The sequence below is a fragment of the Tamandua tetradactyla genome, chromosome 24 (genome assembly GCF_023851605.1).
Source record: "Tamandua tetradactyla isolate mTamTet1 chromosome 24, mTamTet1.pri, whole genome shotgun sequence".
Classification (NCBI taxonomy): Eukaryota; Metazoa; Chordata; class Mammalia; order Pilosa; family Myrmecophagidae; genus Tamandua; species Tamandua tetradactyla.
The window spans coordinates 44,996,865-45,017,081 of NC_135350.1; the positions used below are offsets into that span (position 1 = coordinate 44,996,865).

Below are 20,217 nucleotides of genomic sequence, written 5' to 3' on the forward strand. Positions count from 1 at the left end.
CCCTTTCAAGTATTTTGTGCTGTCTGATGCAAACCAAACCTGTTTTTTTCTTTTTTTCCCCTTTTTCCATCATCAGCCCTGCCCCTTCTGCACTGGGGCAAAGCCCAGCAACCTCAACTTTTACTAGAGGTTCAGCTGAGCTGGAGGCCTATTTTTAGTAGTCAGAATTTGTTAATTAATTTCACAAATTGGATCTTGGTAGAGCTCAGCCCCTTGCCGTTAGTAAAGTCTCTTTTCTTTCCCCTCTGGGAAGCTGCCTATGGGGGAGGGCTGCAGCTTGAGGGCTCATGGTTCTGGGTGGGATTACAGCTGGTCCAGCTTGTCCAGCTTGGTGTACACTGTGTGTCTTGTCACTGATGTGGCCCTAGCAGTTGTCTGTACTGTTCGTGGCTATTTACTAGCTGCTCTGGAGGACAAACTAAATACCACACCTCACTAAACTTCCATCTTGTCTCCTCTTAATGGAATGGATTTTTAAAAGGGAATTTATTAAGTTGCAAGTTTACAGTTCTAAGGCCATGAAAATCTCCAAATTAAGGCACCAACAAGAGGTTATCTTCACTCAAGAAAGGCTGATGCCACAGAACACCTCTGTCAACTGGGAAGGCACACGGTGAGGTCTGCTAGCTTTCTCTCCTCATTTCATAAGGCTTTCCCCAGGGCATTTTCCTTCTGCATCCCCAAAGATCACTGACTGTGTGGACTCTGACGGCACTGTGGACTCTGTGGGCTCTGAACCTTTCTCCAAAATGGTTCCGTGTTAAAGGACTCTAGTAAACAACCCAACCACACCTTGAATGGGTGGAAAGACATCGCCATGGAAACCACCTAATCAGAAGGTGCCACCCACAATTGAGTGGGTCATATCTCCATGGGAACAATCAAAAAGACCCCACCTAATAATATTGAATGCAGATTAAAGAACATGGCTTTTCTGGGGTACACATCAGTTTCTAACTAGCACAAGTGTACCACACAAAAACATCCCCTCTTTCATCATGGAGACAATCAGCTGGAATGGTTGGTCCCACCCAGCCTGTCCATTTATAGGGAATAGAGGAAGATGTTCAAGATAGAGTGGTTTATATTTTAAAACTTCACTTCCGTGTGAGACCAAAGGGAGAGATGTTAATTTGTGCAAAATTTATATCTTGGGTAGCACATTATCTAATTGAACTTGTCAGGTCAGTTTACTTGAACATCATAATTACACAGAATCTTGAATAGGGCATGAGATCTTGTTGGTTTGTACAGGTTAGTGTGATGCCACTTGCAAGCTAGTAGGAACAGTAAAGATTAGTTCTGTTTCCCAGGTAAAGAAATTTCTGCCTAGAAAGCTGATCTGAGTCACAGTGAGTTAGAATTAAAACCTAGGGCTGGGTTTCCAAGCCTGAATCCTTTTCCTTCTGCACCTATTTGCAGGTGCAGCAATATCTCACCCCATGCAGGACTAGCCTAACTCACCCTTCTTTGCATTTTCTGTGCAACTAGGGCCCTTTGAACAGCTCCGAATTTGTGCTGCAAAGAGACAAATTTGATCAAGAGGTTATCCTGGAGGTTATTCTTACGCATTAAGTAGATATCACCTTGTTGTTCAAGATGTAGTGGAGAGGCTGGAGGGAACTGCCTGAAAATGTAGAGCTGTGTTCCAGTAACCATGTTTCTTGATGATGATTGAACAATGATATAGCTTTCACAATGTGACTCTGTGAATGTGAAAACCTTGTGTCTGATGCTTCTTTTATCTACCATATCAACAAAAGAGTAGAACATATGGAATAAAAATAAATAATAGGGGGAACAAATGTTAAAATAAATTTAGTTTGAAATGCTAGTAGTAAATGAAAGTGAGGGGTAAGCGGTATGGTATGTATAATTTTTTTCTCTATTATCGTTTTATTTCTTTTTCTGTTGTCTTTTTCTTTTTCTAAATCGATGCAAATGTTCTAAGAAATGATGAATATGCAACTATGTGATGATATTAAGAATTACTGATTATATATGTAGAATGGGATGATATCTTATTGTTTTGTTTGTTTGTTGTTAATTTTTTAATTAATAAAAAGAGAAATTGATAGACACATTTTTAATAAATTAATCTTCTTTGGACTATGACTGGGTAATTCTTAATAGTGTTGACTTTAACGTTGTTACATTAACTCAAAGCTAAGGAGATAGTTCAGAAGCATGCTGGTTAACCAAGAATTTGCCATAAACAGAACTGCTATGTGGGCTGCTATGCTGAGCAGGGTTTGACTACTAACCAGCCCCAAATCCTCTAAGTACCACCCAACAGGCACTGATTGGGCCTACTGTGTGCCTAGCCTGAAGAAGATCACCCATAATCGCCTAATTAAGAGTTGAAGGGCTGCCCTCCATCCGTCCCTCATCTGGCCCAGGGAGCCTTACTGACCTGCAGAAACAAGGACTTCTAATTCTCATCTGTTATCTAGCCCTAACTTAAGTTGTGACTCTGAACAAGTATTTTAAATTCTCCAACAAGGGTGGCCTGCGGCTTCAAAAGAAAAAAAGAATTTCTCAAAAGGAAAGTCTGGGACAAGATATTTTTGAAGACTGGAGAAAACACACACACACACACACACACACACACACAAACACAAGTGCTTGTGAGCTGTCTGCTGGTTCCTGGCCCGGGAGTCACGTCCCACACACCCCCCTGAGCAGAGGCTGCCAGCTGCTTGCCCGTCTGGCTCCCCGTCCGGCTCGGGCCGGGAAGCCAGGAGACGCCTTTCTCTTTAAGAGCCCCCACAGGCGATCCTGATTGGCTGTAGCTATGCAGGTCTTTCTTCCCCGCTTCCCTCGGAGTGCTCCCTCCCGCGGCGCTTTCTCGGCTCCCTTTCCCCAGTCTCACTCCACCCTCCTCTGCTCCCCCTCCCGCCCCTCGCACTCGCCTGCTTTGCCAGTTGAGTTCAGCCCCGGCAGCGGCATGGATGAAACGCCAGCAACAGATGCGGGGCGCCAAGATTTGCATCCTTAGGCCATGCTGAAAGCCTGAAGAAGAGAGAAGGGAGCAAACAGCAGGGCTGGGAAGGCGGGAACGGGAGGTGCAGAGAATCCCCACTAAAAGGCAGAAGCCCCCGCCCCCACCGGAGAGCTCCGCTCAAAGAGTCAGTCTGCGGCGGCTGCACCCGGGGCCGACCTATCCCCAACCATGCCAGGCCCGGCCGTCGACGGGGGGAAGGTCCCCTTGTGCGACGCGAGGGAGGAAATCCATGCCGGGGTGGAAGCCTTAGAGCGCGGCGGCGGCCAGGAGAGGCCGGGCGGTCGCGGGCAGCGGCAGAACATCGTCTGGAGGAACGTCGTCCTGATGAGCCTGCTCCATTTGGGGGCCGTGTACTCCCTGGTGCTTATCCCCAAAGCCAAGCCGCTCACTCTGCTCTGGGGTAAGTCCCGCCGGCGCCCCCTATCCCCGAGGCACCGTGGCAAGTCGGGACAGGGGCGCTCGAGGTCCGGTGCGGAGCTCGCTCTGCTCTCCCCGCACCTCCCCCTGGCCCCCTTGGAAGCCAGTTCTCGGTCATTTGGGACGGGCAGGTAATGGTGTCCAGGTTATTTTAAACTTCTCCCTCCCTCTTTGTCTGCTTGAGTAAGCGCTTTTGCCGGTTCCCCGATGGAGAGCCGGGAGGGAGCCTGTGTCCTGCGGCGCCCGGGATGTGCGCAGAGGCGCGCCGAGGGAGACGCCGGGCACGGTCTAAACCCGGCTGCGAGGGAGGGAAGGAGGACACACTGGATGGGTGGGTCACCTGTGAGGGTCCCAGGGCCATTCGGCCTACCGCCTTTCAGCTTCTCAGTCTCCTCCGCGGATCACGAGTCGTGGAGCCGAATTAAGGACAAGAAAGGGAGCGGAGAGGGAATGAGAGACCCGGCACAGAGTAGAGTCTTGGTGTTCGCTCACGAAATGGAAGAAGCCAGTCCCTGTCCTGCCTCTCCAAGGCCCCTAACCCTTTCCTCACCGCCCTCACACCCGGGACGATGACATTTTCTGCCGAGTTGTGGTTTTTCGGCCGTAGAAGTTTCTCGACCAGAAAGCCGAGCCCACGGTCAGAGCGCTCTGTCCCCAGCGCAAATCTCTGCCTGTGGCGGTGCAGAGCCCCTTCCAGGCCCCTGTCCCCTTCTGGCCTCCGCAGGCCTGTTCCTCGTACCTGTGGCTCCCTTGCCACCCTCTTCCTTGTACCCCCACCTCCACCGGCAGGTAGAGAGCCTAGGAGCCCCGGTCTCCGAACCGGCCCTGCATGATCCGGGTCGCTGATCTCTGAATCACCTCGCAGTCCCCCGGGTCGCAGTAACTGTTTTTGGCCTCCGCCACTGTAGCAGCAGAAGCCAGGATAAAAAGGCTTAGGCATTGATATCTTGAGCTGAGAATTTGACGAAGTAATCCAAGATTACCTCTTTCAGATCCCATTTCTGAGATCTCTAAGGAACGAGGCCAGAGAAGCACAGCCTACTTTTATTTCCAGAGGGGAAGAGGAGAGAAGAAAATAAAAAGATCTCTTTCTACAAAGCTGCTTATTTGACAAAACACCAGCTTCAAATGCTTGGGTTGATAATGGGGCCACTTGGGCACCAAGCCTTCCCTTGAAACCCGTGCAGTTCCTACTCTTGGAAGCCAACACCTTGAAAACGTGGGTATTTCTTAGGGGGTGTGTAGCTGAGGAAGAGAATGCAGAGCTGAGGGATAGTAAGGAAAAAAAGAGGTCTTTGGGAATCCCTGCAGCTTTTTAAAGTCCTCCTAAAGCTCCTCTAACTTCTTGCCTCCTATCTTATTGCCCCAAAGCCCCCAGGGATCTTCCCAGTTTCTGGGGGCAAAGCTATACTATGGACTTTCAGAGCCTGCCTCCCTCTAGGGGATTAGGGTTTATCTTTAATAGCAGTAGTGTCAGAGAAAGCTCAGAAAAGAATGAGCACTTAAAATATTATCTTACATGCCTGAACTTCCATAAGGCCCACAGTTCTACTATTAACAGCCATTGAGCCCTGCTGATCCTGGCACTGCTCCAGGAACCACAAGGACAAGGCTCTCCTCTCCAAGTTTGCCAAGTCACCTCTGCCCTTTCCATGTGGCCCTTTCTGGGGGAAGACAGAATCTTTGTTCTGAAAGACCTTGGACAGAGGAGACCTCTGGGCCTAAACTGCCTCCAGCTTTTTCAGAGAAGTCAACACGCTGCAGGAATCTGGTTTCCCCTTTGTAGTGTGAAGCCCATCTTTCTGCTTCCCCAGATATTCCTCTGCCTTAGCTATTCTTCATCAGCTCTGTGCTCTGAATTTTGATTGTCTCCCTACCTGTCCTTCATTATGTTCCTTAAAAAAATAAATAAATAAAATTAAAATTCAATTTTCTTTTTCAGAAAGAGCAAACAATGGGGGATAAGTTTGAAGTTCCAAAATTGTGACTTAGAAACATTCCAAACAAATGGATCTGATCTGATGAATGTCTTTTGAGAGAAGAAATGAGGGGGGACAGTCAGAGATGAGCTAAGATCAGTGTGGTGATGGCTGGGATATATAGGGCAACCAGAGGGAATAGGGGGGCATTGACTCAGAGTTATTTTCAGTGAAGGCCAGGCTGCAGCTTGATGCACAAATTTCCCCCAACTGAATGCCCTCCCTTTTCTACCACCTCTCCCACGGTCTCTGCCTAGCTTTAGGGCTGAGTTCATGCATCAGTGGGCCGCTCATCACTTCAGGGACCTGAGTTGTCAAGGAGATAGGCTTAGCCCATCCGTCGTTTGCCACCTTCCACCCCAGGTGAGGTTGCCCTGGAAACAAGAGGCATCCATGCAGTGCACCCGGCAGAGGATGTGTTAGGTGTGCAGTGTGCAAGGAGTAATTTGCGTGGTAGTAATATGTCATCTATGAAAGATCCATCAAATTCTTCAGTCCATCCTCCCCCACTGCCTCACACCCTCCCCTCCCCACATATGATTCGCCTTGGAACCAAAGCAAATTATTTTCCCTTTTTATCCTTCCAATTTCCTGAGTGGGCAGGCTGTCAGAACAGAATGCTCTTGGTGCCCTCTGGTCCTGAGGGATGAGTTTATGAGTTTTGAGGACAGAAAGCAGACTCTGATTGAATGAAAAATCTTCACCTGAAGGCTTGAGCTCTCAAGTGCCTGCTTTCAATCCCAGATAGGTAGAGCAGGGGAGGCCCCTTCCCAGTGGAGCTTTCCCTAATCGTCTCCAGGGATTTGAGTTATTGGGTTCCAGAAATATCAAGAACATTTCTGGTTTCTCCAAGTCCTCTAAACATGTCCATGGGGACATCATTTTTTTTTTATGAAACAACTTCAGCGATGATATTGAGCATTCAAAGCAGTCATGCCCTCCTGTTCCCTTCAGTGGATCTCCATCCTGCCCTGGGGCAGTTATGGCCATTCTTTAGGCTGGTGCAGGACTCTCTGATGCTCTTTCAGTTGCTGGAGCCACTGAACCATCCTGGGTGGAATTCTGCGTATAGCAAGGACCTGAGAGGTGGCAAGGATTAACAAGACAGTTGGAGTCAAGAGGGGCTGGGGGTTGCAAGGCTTGTGGTCACCAGTCAAATTCTATCAAATTCTGAGGAATAACCAAAGATGTGCTGTCTTCTGTTAGGCATCAGATAACCTGTATCTATACATGGTATGGTCCTCATGTCTCTTGTGTTGTGCTTCGTTTTCCGTCAAGTCCCTGAGGTTATTGAGAAGACCCAAAAATGTGTGACCGTGGGATTCTATCTTACCTCTACGTTTTTTTTTTTTTAACTTTTTATTGTGAAAAGTAACATATGTATATATATAAAGCAATAAATTTCAAAGCACACCACAACAGTTAGTTATAGAATAGATTTCTGAGTTTGGTATGGGTTACAGTTCCACAATTTTAGGTTTTTCCTTCTGGCTGCTCCAAGACACTAAAGACTAAAAAAATACCAATCTAATGATTCAATCGTCATATTCATTTGTTAAATCCTGTCTTCTCTTTTGTAACTCCATCTTTTTTATCTCTTTTTTAAATTATTTTTTATTGATATATATGTTATATATTCACATATCATGTCATCATCCAAAGAATGCAATAATTGGTTCACAATATCATCATATAGCTGTGCATTTATTATCATAATCGACTTTTTTCTCTTTGTTGTTAAAAATAACATATACACAAAAAAACAATAAATTTCAAAGCACGTAGCAGCAATTAGTTGTAGAACAGATATCAGAGTTTGGTATGGGTTACAGTTCCACAATTTTAGATTTTTACTTTTAGCTCCCCTAAGATACTGGAGACTAAAAGAAATATCAATATAATGATGCAGCAATCATACTCGTTGGTTACACCCTACCTTTTCTGTATAGCTTCACCATCACCTTTGATCTTTCTCCCACTCATTAGGGGTATTTGGCCTATGCCCATTCTAACTTTTTCATGTTGGAAGGGGCTGCTGATAATATGGGATAGGGGATGGAACTAGCTGATGTTCTGGAGAGGCTGGCCCCTCTGCATTTCAGGACTTATCTGGTCCGAGGATCCCTCTGGAGGTTGTAGGTTTCTGGAAAGTTACCCTAGTGCACGGAACCTTTGTAGAATCTTATATAACGCCCTTAGTGTTCCTTATTGCCATCAGGTTTTCTGAAGTGATCAAGGCTTAGTAGAGAGGCAGATTTGTCTATAAATCCCTGTGCTCTAATTTACCAGCTGCACGCCTTGGGCAAATTAACATCTCTAAATTCCAGTTAAAAACATAGGTCATCAGGAGATAGAAATAGGGTAGATATTGGGTAATTGGAGCCGAAGGGGTACAGATTGTGCAGCAGGGCCGATTGTAAAAATTCAGAAATGGATAGCACAACACTACCTGATTGTAGCACAGTAATGTTAGTACGCTGAATGTGAGAATGATAGAGGGAGGAGGCCTTGGGGGCACATGTGAAACCAGAAGGAAAGATAGACAATAAAGACTGAGATGGTGTAATCTAGGAATTGCTAGAGTGTACAATGATAGTGATTAAATGTACAAATTTAAAAATGTTTTTGCATGAGGAAGAACAAAGGAATGTCAATATTGCAGGGTGTTGAAAATAGATGGTCATTCATATTTTAAAACTTCAACTTCTGTGTGAGACTAAAGCAAAAAATGCTTATTTGGTAAGAAAAAAACCAAAAAACCAGTATCTCTAAGCCTGTTTTCTCCCCTGTAAGATGAATTTATTAATGCTACTTGCTCATAAAGTTGTGAGAATTAAATTAGATAATATATGTAAAGCACATAGCACAGTGCCTGGCTCTTCGTTGGTGTTCAGTAATTGTTAGCTGGCATTATTATAACTGGTGCAAGTTCTGGCTCTTTTTCTTCATGAGAAGGGAGAAGATATCCTGTAGCACAACGGATTCCAAAAGCTGGACAGAACTTGGCTTTGTTGCCTCCCTTGCATGGAAAAGCTTGTTTGGGCTTTGGAAACAGGGTTCTTTCTTGAAGTCACTGAAGAGGGATGGACACAAATCCTTGCTCTCTCCCTCATGTCTTTCTCTTTGTCTTTCATTCTGGCTTACCCCTCTTCTGTTTTCTTCCTCCTAAAAAACAGTTTTATAGCTAAGAATCTCTTTGTTCAGCTGACAACCCACCTGGCTCTTAGAGCTTTCTTTGGGGCTTTTTAAGCACAGAGCCAAATCGTTTCTCTGAATGTCTTGAGGTCTTAGTTTTGACATTTTTTTTTTTTTTTACATGGGCAGGCACCAGAAATCAAACCCGGGTCCTCGGGCATGGCAGGCAAGCACTCTTACCTGCTGAGCCACCGTGGCCCGCCCTTAGTTTTGACTTTTAATTCCCCCTGCCTGACCCTTATGAATCATCATTAAGAAAAAGAAAAGTCTATGCTCAATGAACTATTAAACAACAGGAATGAATCTTCCTTTTAAAATAATTTAATTCCCAGCCCAGCATTGCTGCATCCCTTACATTTTGAATACATGTACAAACCACTGAGAGCCTTTCCCAACTCTGGATTGCAGCAAAACTGGAGAGAATAGATGGGGTTTCTGCTAGTTTGATAGTCCCAGTGAGTATAAATATAGGTCAAAGTGAACATTATTAGGGTCAAGGTCACCGTGGACCACCCCGTGAGCGTGAAATGAGAAAGAGTGCTGCAGAGTAGAATTCAGGGTTGGATTCCTGGCACTGCCAGTTAGTAGTTGTTCAACTTCAGATATATCTTTCTACAATATGAGAACCTCAGTTTCCTCATCTATAAAATGGGGATGATAGCCAGACTGAGCTGACAGAGATGCTGTAAGAATTGAGGTGTATAAAAGTGCCTGTCAGAGTAGATCACTCAACGCTCTCTACTATTATTACTTCTCATGGTGTGTCCTAAAACAGTCTCTACTATTATTACTTCACATAGCTTCATGTGTCTGGGAGCCTCGAGTGTCTGTGGCTTAAATATAAAGCTCATCTTTAAATCCAAATATTTGATCATTATGTTTCTAGAACTTTTTAATTTTCATCACATCTACTTTGTCTTTTGCATAAAATTATAATAATGGTTTTGAAAAGCAATCAATAGATTTGCAAAAAGGAGCCACAGCTGTGGTGGTTTCTTTACGGTTTTACAAAAGAAAGTGTCATCTTTGGGGGGCATTTTCCTCTTTGAGCATTTATTTTGACATCCCATAGTCTCTGGCATGCTGAGTCTACCTGTCCCTCTGCTGTGACATGTTGTGTTTCTTTGCAAGTGGCACAACCTTGGAGATGAGAATATGGGCTCTGGTGTCAGAGTATGTGTTCAAAGCCCAGACCTTCAGGTATGGCCTTAGGCAAATAATTTAATCTCCCAACCTCAACATCAGCAGCTGCACAATGGGGATGTTGCATCAGTCATTGGTCCCAGTTACGATGAAAGAAAACAACACAGTGAAAGAGCCTGGCCTGGAAGCTGCAGAATAAATGTTAGCCCTTTGGGCTTTAATCACACATTCCCTTAGTGCTTCCTTTGGCTCATTCCCTCCCTAAGCTTATCCTTTGCAAGGGTGAGACTTGTTCCAGCCAGTCCCGTAGCTGTCAGAAAGCACAAGGTATGGGTAAAGCTAGTTTGTATCCAATTTTCTATTCCCTAGCAATAGGTTGATGGTCCCAGCAATAAGTTCTAGCTGTCCTCCTTCATAAGTGCCTGTCCTTTATTCATTATTTATTAACAAATGGCCGTGAGAGAGCCTCAACAGTCATCATTCAGTGACGTATTCATCCACTAATTCATTCATCTTTTCATCCAGTGGTTTTGAAAAACTTCTGCCCCTCAGAATCATTTGGGAAACTTTAAAAAATTTCAGACACTGGGACCCCTGCCCCAGATCTACATAGTTGGAGATTCTCCAGGAATGATGTCCTGGCTTTTATTTTATTTTTTAATTTTTAAATAAAGCCATGTAGATGTTTCTGGAACCCAGCCAGGGCTGAGAACCATTATTTACTTATTACACATCCATTATCTTCCAGACACCATCCCTGACTTCATGACACTTACAGTCCACGGAAGAGAGACCAATGAACAGGGGATAACTGCCAGCTTTGGTTACAGAGTGGTGTGGGGCTGGAGGAGGTGGGAGGCTCGCCAGAGGAAGTGGTAGCTGAACCGAGACTGGAAGGAGACCCGGAGCTGACCGGCGGAGGGGTTGTTGGTGAGATGGAATTCCAGGCACAGCCAGACAACAACGGTCAGGGGGAGACACAGGCATAGTGCCTCCAACTCAAGGGCCAGACGGTAGGGCGGGAGGGAGGAAAGGGGAGATACCGCCGGAGGTGCCCGGGGGGCCAGGTCTAGACTCCTGGAAGATTCTCTAAGACCAGGAGGAGATCCAGGACTATGGAGTGGTTTCCTTATGTGACAGCCTTCAGCTTCTACCTGACTCTTCCAGGTGGGCTGCAGGCTTCTCTCTGGGGGTATCCCAGGGGCTTTAGAACAAACATACTGACAACCTATGGCTGCGGCTGCCTGAGCAATGAGCAGCTTGTTACTCAAAGTGTGGTCTGTGGACCAGCAGCATCAGAATCGCCTGAGAGCTTGTTAGAACTACAGAACTCAGACCCGCCCCAGACCTTTTGAATCGGTACCTGCATTTCGATAAGACCTCCAGGTGACTCACTGGCCCACTTAAGTGGGAGAAGCACTCAAGCTCAGACACAGGCTGACAATTTAGAGACAATGGACGGACATGAGTGGGGGTTCACAATTTTTTTTTTTTAACGGCCTCCTCTCCCTTGCTCCCCGCCTCCTACCCTTCTGACTCCTTGTAGTTTATTTTAAAACATGTCGGGGTTCTGTGTCTCTTGCCAACAGAAGACTGTTTCTAAAATCTTTTCAGCCAACAGGAGCATTGTTTAGTTTAATTCATGGGCTAGAAAATTAATTTTATTTTCATGAATTGAGCTGGGAAAAAATAACGAGGAGACTCTGCACATGGTTCTAGGGAATTCAGATTGTCTAATTAACAGATGCCTGGTAAAGGTGGGGGACCAAAATTGTCAAGCATATTGTATCAGTTAGGGTGCTTCTGGCTGCAAGTAACACAAAACTCAACTGCGTATTTCTTGGAAAAAAAAAAAAAGAAAAACTTTAATTTCATTAATAAGAAATCCTGAGGTAGGGCATTTCTGGGATGCCCCAACAATGTCATCAAGGATGCAGGTTTCTTCTCTGCCATGATGGCCTTGTCCCTGTTTAGCTTTCCTCATGTTTGCAAGATGACTGCCACAGTTCCAGGCAACACATGTAGTTAAAACAAGGTCCTATGGAAGAAGAAACTGCCCTTCCTGAAGTCACTTTTCCATCAGCAAGGAAAGCCTTCTTGGTAGCCTCATGGCAGATTCCCCTTAAATCTCACTTCAGGATTATGTCACATGCTGTTAAACAGGTTACTGGCAAGGAAATGGATCACCTTGGCTGGGTCATCCTAATCAGGGTTGAGGGCTCTGCTCACAGGAAAAAGAGGGTGTGGCTACTGACACTGCTGATTACTCTGCCCCAAGGGCCTTCTTTAGCTCTCTAGCCTTCCCCCTCCATCATGTTGCCACCTCTCAAGGAAAGACTCTGGTTCCCATGTTTTACATTTTGATGTGCTTTCCTCTCTACTCCCAAACGCCAAACTTGTTTCAAATCCTACACTCATCACAGTTTGCTGTAATTATCTGCCTTTTCCATGAAGCCCCAAGATCCTTCACGGCATCTCTGCATCTCCAATCTGGCACACAGCCCCTCCAGTGATGAATGCTCGGTGTATGCAGTGTTGGTTGAGTGAATGAGGAAATAAATGAATGATTTAAGTCACCCACTGTGTGGCCTTTCTTTCTAAGGGAAGTTTGCATTTTATCCCTTAACTTTAAAAACGTTTTTCCCCTGCTAGAGAACTTTCTGTGTGATTTCTGGAGAAGGATTGAGCCTTTTTCAGTGCCCCGGAAACCTGCACACCCCTCTGCCCCGGTGTCCATCTTGTCAATCTCCCTGACCTCCCAGGAGTTTGCAGAGCTCTCCATTCCCTTCTGTGCGAGCTTTGCAGGAGTTCAGTGGGAGTGGAGAGGGGTGCTCCATGGGCAGGGAATTGTTAGTCCCTCCTGGAGGGTACCCAGAACCGAATCATATGAAAAAGACAGATTCAGGTTGTATGTATGTATATATATATATATATATATATATATATATATATATTACCAGAATAGAAGTTTTTTTTAAAAAAGAGAAAGCTGGGAAACCAAGATCATAGAATGCGTTCTCCACAAGGTTTCCCCATGGAGGCCCTCGGACTGGTAAGCATTTTCTCAGTTGGTTGTTTTCCTTTTCTTTCAGATGACATAGAATCACAGAGATGAAGTCAGGACTAGGGTTCTGTTCTTTTGCCTCCAATTTTATTTAAGAAAAGGGCATTTAAAAGTCCAGTACATTCTCATCTGGAAGGTACTCTTTTTGGACAAGAACAGAGCATCTTACGAGGAAGGTGTTCACTATATGATCAGGTAAACACATCAGAAACTTTTGGCTAGAGTATGGAAAACCATATTTTTAAGCGCAGATGTAGGAACATGGTGTTAGAGCAGGAATGTAGTGTAGCCATTGGGTAAAACTTTTAAGTCAAATATTGCATGGAAAATGCCGTCTTAAGGTGCTTGACGGATGTTGCTTCAGGTGGGGGTAGTGGCTGGGTGGCAGGTCATAACTCTGAGTATATATACGTGGCATTGATATGGTCACGAAGGTCTTCAGGGACTGTGAAGCTTTACTAAGATTGCCCTCCACCCCCCTAAATGGGGGAAAATCAAATAACAATACTCTTGGAAATGAAAGGAGACAGAAATAGAGTTTATAACTGAGGCTATACATTAATTGTCATCTATATCATCACTATTGTATGAATACCATCATATACTCGTTTGGACTTCATTCCCTAAAGAGAAAATGGCTTATAAATATGACCTAAATGGGGAAGGCCATCTCTCACAGCATCTTCTTCCTCATCATCAAAAAGCATTTATCAAGCTAACAGTTAATTACTATGGTCCTGGGCTCACTGTGTAGGAAAACAAAGCCCCATCTCTGCCATCTTCCCTTTCATAATTCAAGCATAAGGTTGTAATTTCCCCCAGAAATGAAACCAGATAAACTTACTGTTCTCTAGGCAGGTGTAGATACAGAAGATACTCTTACTTCTATAAAAGTTCCATGCGTGAAATTTTAAATGATTTTTCTAAAATTTAATTGTTTCAGGGAGTAGTTTGTCAGTCTACTATTCTAATAAATATGTTCATAAGGAGCTTTTGCAGATGGTTACAAGGAAATTCGTCTCTATTCTCAGCCTATGACTCACTTTAGTGGCCCTGAAAGCATTTGTTTTGCTCTGGAGTCTCTATAAGCAAAAGGGGATATTTATTAGCAATGCCCACTTATCTCTCCCCCCTTCCAACTCCCACCCCCAAATCCATTGTGTTTGGCTCACTCATTGGGTGAGTCATGGCATTTTTGAGCCATACTCAAATTACTCCAGGGTCTTGTATCCATCTGGAGCTCTGGAGGGAGTCAAGTCACTACTCCCTTTATGAGTGTGGACTTGATACGAAACTAAACTTGGCAGAGCTCCCTTGAGGGTTGGAAGAACCCACGGTTAGTAGAGCTAATATTCCCTAATGCACTGAGCTGGTTTCCAATTGGTGTGCACCACTGTGCCTACACAAGTTGTTAAAATATTGAAATAGTGGGTGGACAGTTGCTTCAGTGGTAGAATGCTTGCCTTCCGTGTGGGAGACTTGGGTTTGATTCCCGGACCATGTAACCCGCCCCCCCCCCCCCCCCAAATACTGAAATAGTAAATAGCTGCTACCTCCCCTGGTTCTCCTGGAGGTCCCCATAATCCAGGAGCTAAAGGGTCAATGCCCTGCACATCTTCAGGACTTAAACCCCCATCTGTTCTAATTGGTTTTGCTTGGTTTGTACCCCTGGGTTGTCAGATATATTTTTTGTTTGTTTATTTTCAAATGTTTTTTAATATCGCCTCTGTTATCCATCCCTTATTATCATATAATCCATATAATCTTCCATTTCTGTCCCTGTCACAATCTTAATATCCTGGAAGAATAATTGAAAAAAGATAAAAAACAAAAAACCAAGCCTATTATTCTGGTTTAAATTGATATGATATCCCCAAATCATGTAAGGGAAACATGTTAGAACCCAGTCTAAATTCTGAAGCTTTAGGTAACTCACCTGTCCTAATAGAAACTCCTGTTGTCATAGAGGCAATCTGTCTGAAAGGCAGTATTTAATTTCTGGTTTACAATTAATTACCTTTGTTGTACAAGATTTACTCCCCGAAAAATTGATATTAATATTATCATCAGAAAAAACACCTTTGTAAAAATAACATTGTACAGTTATTTCCTTTTGACGTTCAGAGTTGGGAGGACCAGATGTGGAAGATGTCACACCATTCAGGCGGTGCTCCTGACTCCCATTCTGTCTCCCCATCAGGCAGTGCTCCTGACTCCCAGTCCAGCTTCCTATCAGGCGGTGCTCCTGACTCCCAGTCCATCTCCCCACCAGGTGGTGATCCTGGTACACAGTCCATCTCCCCATCATGCAGTGCTCCTGACTCCCAGTCCAGCTTCCCATCAGGCAGTGCTCCTGGCGCACAGTCCATCTCTCCATCAGGTGGTGCTCCTGACTCCCAGTCCATCTCCCCATCAGGGGGTGTTCCTGATGCACAGTCCATCTCCCCATCAGGCGCTGCTCCTGGTGCACAGTCCATCTCCCCATCAGGTGGTGCTTCTGACTCCCAGTCCATCTCCCCATCAGGCGGTGCTCCTGGCACACAGTCCATCTCCCCATCAGGCAGTGCTCCTGATGCACAGTCCATCTCCCCATCAGGCGGTGCTCCTGGTGCACAGTCCATCTCCCCATCAGGCGGTGCTCCTGGCGCACAGTCCATCTCCCCATCAGGCAGTGCTCCTGGCGCACAGTCCATCTCCCCATCAGGTAGTGCTTCTGACTCCCAGTCCATCTCCCCATCAGGCGGTGCTCCTGGCACACAGTCCATCTCCCCCTCAGGCAGTGCTCCTGACGCACAGTCCATCTCCCCATAATGTTGGAAGTGGTGCTGGGCTGGAGTCACTATGTTTAAACTGTTCCCGAGGCGTAGTACAGGTGATTTTTTAAAAATTAAAGTTAAAATTTCAAACAAATACAAGAGTAAAGAGAATGGAGTTTGCACGCCCAAACCCCCACCTCTCACCCAGGGATTTTTTTTTCTTCTTTAATTTTGATTTTGATATGTAATTTCAAACTCATAGTTGTAAGCATAGAACAAGGGACTCCCTTGTAGTCTCTACCCAGAGTCAACAATTTAGTTCTTGTCCCATTTGCTTTATAATTTTATCTCTGTATTTGTCTATATGCATATGTATGTGTGTATGTGTCTGTATGGATTTCTTTTCTTAACCGTTTGTGTATAAAATTGGAGATATGTTGTGCTTTTACCTCGGAATACTTGAGCATGCATTTCCTAAGAACAAGAATGTGACTATTTCAAGCTCAGGAAATTTAACCTTGGTACAATACCTTTCTCTAGTTCCCAGTCCATAGTTATGTGTCATTAAGGGTTCTAGTAAAGCCCTTTATAGGAATTGTTTTTTCTCTTGGGATTGGTTTGAAGCAAAATCCAGAGAACTGCACCTGCAAATACCTAAGTATGGAGTGTTGGTTGAGGTCATTCTGACTACACAATTCATGTGGAAACTCTTGGGGGCCAACTGTCCTCTACTAACTGCCCCCAATTCTGTGGGAAAAACAGTTTTGAGGAGCTGTTTTCAAAGGTAGAAACTGAGACGCAGGACTAGGCAATGAGTGAATCTGTGTTTCTGATTGTCTGCATTGGAGTCTTCTGATTGCTTGTTGAATGCGGATTCTGAGGCCCCCCACCCCCACCCCCCGTGACCCAGACCTACAGAAATAGATACTTTAAGGCCAGGACCCAGACACCTGTGCCTTAATAGGTGCTGTATGTAGTTCTTACACCTGGTGGGTCAGAGATACTGCTTCGCTGGGAGTGGGGGCTGGGCACTGTTGCTGGGCCATCCCCCTGATCCTGCCAACAGCTCAACATCTCCACCCCCACCCCAGCCCCACCTCAGACTGGCATGGCCCTCTGCTGGATGACCTGAAATCTCCGAGATTCCTTGGGTTGATAGAGGCACCATTTTAGGAATGTGAATAGCTGCTAGTCGGTTTCTCATAATATAACATAGAGCTGCTACCTTGAGGCAATGAGAGTTTTCACGGAGGGAAGAGGGTAAATGGTGATATTAGGACCTAGAATGCTTGTTTTTGGGGATTGGTGCTTAATGCTAAAGGGAAAAACTGGTAAAAAGTATGAAGTGAAAAAGAAACCTGGAGAAAGCCTCGAATAGCCCAAGGCAGAAATTTTAATTGATGCCATAGAGAGGGACCAGAAACTCTCTTTCTTTGGATGGGTGTGGACTAAATTTGGGGCAGCAGTCCCTGGCCTTGCGCTGTCTGTCTGTCCATCCATAGGGAAGTACCAGCCACCAATGGGGACTGGTGGTGGTGTAAATGAGAAGTAAGATTTAAGAAATGATTATGGTTGCTGAATCATTATATAGATATTTCTTTTTACTTTCTAGTATATTAGAATAACCAGAGGAAAATACTTGAAATTTCTGAACTACAATCCAGCTACCTTGATTTCTGAAAATAATTGTCTAACTATATAGTCTTTATCTTGTAATTGTAAAAACCTTGTGACTGGCCCCACTTGTATCCCCTTATCCTGTTTTTAAGCTTTAGAGTCTTATGATCACTAGACAGTCCCTCATGTTTATTAATGAAGGGCCTTGAGCCAGCCAAAACTAACCCAATATATCTTGCTATGCTGGGTCTAATTAAAATTGGCCCACATGACATGTGCAGTAGCTTAAATTTTTATTAAAAAAAATTAACTAACACAACATTTAGAAATCATTCCATTCTACATATGCAATCAGTGATTCTTAATATCATCACATAGATGTATGATCATCATTTCTTAGTACATTTTCATCGATTTAGAAAAAGAAATAGCAAGACAACAGAAAAAGAAATAAAATGGTAATATAGAGAAAAAAATAAAAATACAAAAATACAAAAATATATAAAAAAACAAAAAACAAAAACAAACAACAAACAAACAAAAAAACTATAGCTCAGATGCAGCTTCATTCAGTGTTTTAACAAAATTACATTATTATTAGGTAGTATTGTACTGTCCATTTTTGAGTTTTTGTATCCAGTCCTGTTGCACAGTCTGTATCCCTTCAGCTCCAATTACCCATTATCTTACCCTATTTCTAACTCCTGATGGTCTCTGTTACCAATGACATATTCCAAGTTTATTCTTTAATGTCGGTTCACATCAGTGGACCACACAGTATTTGTCCTTTAGTTTTTGGCTGGACTCACTCAGCATAATGTTCTCTAGGTCCATCCATGTTATTACATGCTTCATAAGTTTATTCTGTCTTAAAGCTGCATAATATTCCATCATATGTATATGCCACAGTTTGTTTAGCCACTCATCTGTTGATGGACATTTTGGCTGTTTCCATCTTTTTGCAATTGTAAATAATGCTGCTATAAATATTGGTGTGCAAATGTCCGTTTGTGTCTTTGCCCTTAAGTCCTCTGAATAGATACCTAGCAATGGTATTGCTGGGTCGTATGGCAATTCTATATTCAGTTTTTTGAGGAACTGCCAAACTGCCTTCCACAGTGGTTACACCATTTGACATTCGCACCAACAGTGGGTAAGTGTGCCTCTTTCTCTGCATCCTCTCCAGCACTTGTCATTTTCTGTTTTGTTGATAATGGCCATTCTGGTGGGTGTGAGATGATATCTCATTGTGGTTTTGATTTGCATTTCTCTAATGGCCAGGGACATTGAGCATCTCTTCATGTGCCTTTTGGCCATTTGTATTTCCTCTTCTGAGAAGTGTCTGTTCAAGATTTTTTCCCATTTTGTAATTGGGTTGGCTGTCTTTTTGTTGTTGAGTTGAACAATCGCTTTATAAATTCTGGATACTAGACCTTTATCTGATATGTCGTTTCCAAATATTGTCTCCCATTGTGTAGGCTGTCTTTCTACTTTCTTTTCTTTTTTTTTTTTTTTTTTTTTAAAGAGAGAGGGAGGAAGGGAAGGAAAGACAGAGAGAAGGAAGGAAGGATGGAAGGAAGGAAGGGAGGAAGAAAGGGAAACATCTTTAAACATTTTCTTGTTTTATTATATTTTGTTTGTTTGTTTGTTTTTTACATGGGCTGGGGCCGGGAATCGAACCGGGGTCCTCCGGCATGGCAGGCAAGCACTCTTGCCCGCTGAGCCACCGCGGCCCGCCCTCTTTCTACTTTCTTGATGAAGTTCTTTGATGCACAGAAGTGTTTAATTTTGAGGAGCTCCCATTTATTTCTTTCTTTCTTCAGTGCTCTTGCTTTAGGTTTAAGGTCCATAAAACCACCTCCAATTGTAAGTTTCATAAGATATCTCCCTACATTTTCCTCTAACTGTTTTATGGTCTTAGACCTAATGTTTAGATCTTTGATCCATTTTGAGTTAACTTTTGTATAGGGTGTGAGATACGGGTCCTCTTTCATTCTTTTGCATATGGATATCCAGTTCTCTAGGCACCATTTATTGAAGAGATTATTCTGTTCCAGGTGAGTTGGCTTGACTGCCTTATCAAAGATCAAATGTCCATAGATGAGAAGGTCTATATCTGAGCACTCTATTCGATTCCATTGGTCGATATATCTATCTTTATGCCAGTACCATGCTGTTTTGACCACTGTGGCTTCATAATATGCCTTAAAGTCAGGCAGCGTGAGGCCTCCAGCTTCGTTTTTTTTCCTCAAGATACTTTTAGCAATTCGGGATACCCTGCCCTTCCAGATAAATTTGCTTATTGGTTTTTCTATTTCTGAAAAATAAGTTGTTGGGATTTTGATTGGTATTGCATTGAATCTGTAAATCAATTTAGGTAGAATGGACATCTTAACTATATTTAGTCTTCCAATCCATGAACACGGTATGCCCTTCCATCTATTTAGGTCTTCTGTGATTTCTGTTAACAGTTTTTTGTAGTTTTCTTTGTATAGGTCTTTTGTCTCTTTAGTTAAATTTATTCCTAAGTATTTTATTCTTTTAGTTGCAATTGTAAATGGAATTCGTTTCTTGATTTCCCCCTCAGCTTGTTCATTGCTAGTGTATAGAAACACTACAGATTTTCGAATGTTGATCTTGTAACCTGCTACTTTGCTGTACTCATTTATTAGCTCTAGTAGTTGTGCTGTGGATTTTTCCGGGTTTTCGACGTATAGTATCATATTATCTGCAAACAGTGATAGTTTTACTTCTTCCTTTCCAATTTTGATGCCTTGTATTTCTTTTTCTTGTCTAATTGCTCTGACTAGAACTTCAAACACGATGTTGAATAATAGTGGTGATAGTGGACATCCTTGTCTTCTTCCTGATCTTAAGGGGAAAGTTTTCAATTTTTCCCCATTGAGGATGATATTAGCTGTGGGTTTTTCATATATTCCCTTTATCATTTTAAGGAAGTTCCCTTGTATTCCTATCCGTTGAAGTGTTTTCAACAGGAAAGGATGTTGAATCTTGTCAAATGCCTTCTCTGCATCAATTGAG

The 20,217-nt window shown here is 43.7% G+C and overlaps 1 protein-coding gene across 1 annotated transcript in view; it reads left to right on the forward strand.

Moving 5' to 3' along the window:
- The first annotated feature begins 2,869 nt into the window (after positions 1 to 2,869).
- The window catches only part of SCD5 (stearoyl-CoA desaturase 5), a 244,168-nt gene continuing 226,820 nt past the window's right edge, over positions 2,870 to 20,217 (forward strand). The window contains exon 1 of the mRNA XM_077143018.1: positions 2,870 to 3,404. Coding sequence (XP_076999133.1) covers positions 3,173 to 3,404 — 232 coding nt within the window. The 5' untranslated portion in view covers positions 2,870 to 3,172. The remainder of the gene's footprint in view (positions 3,405 to 20,217) is intronic.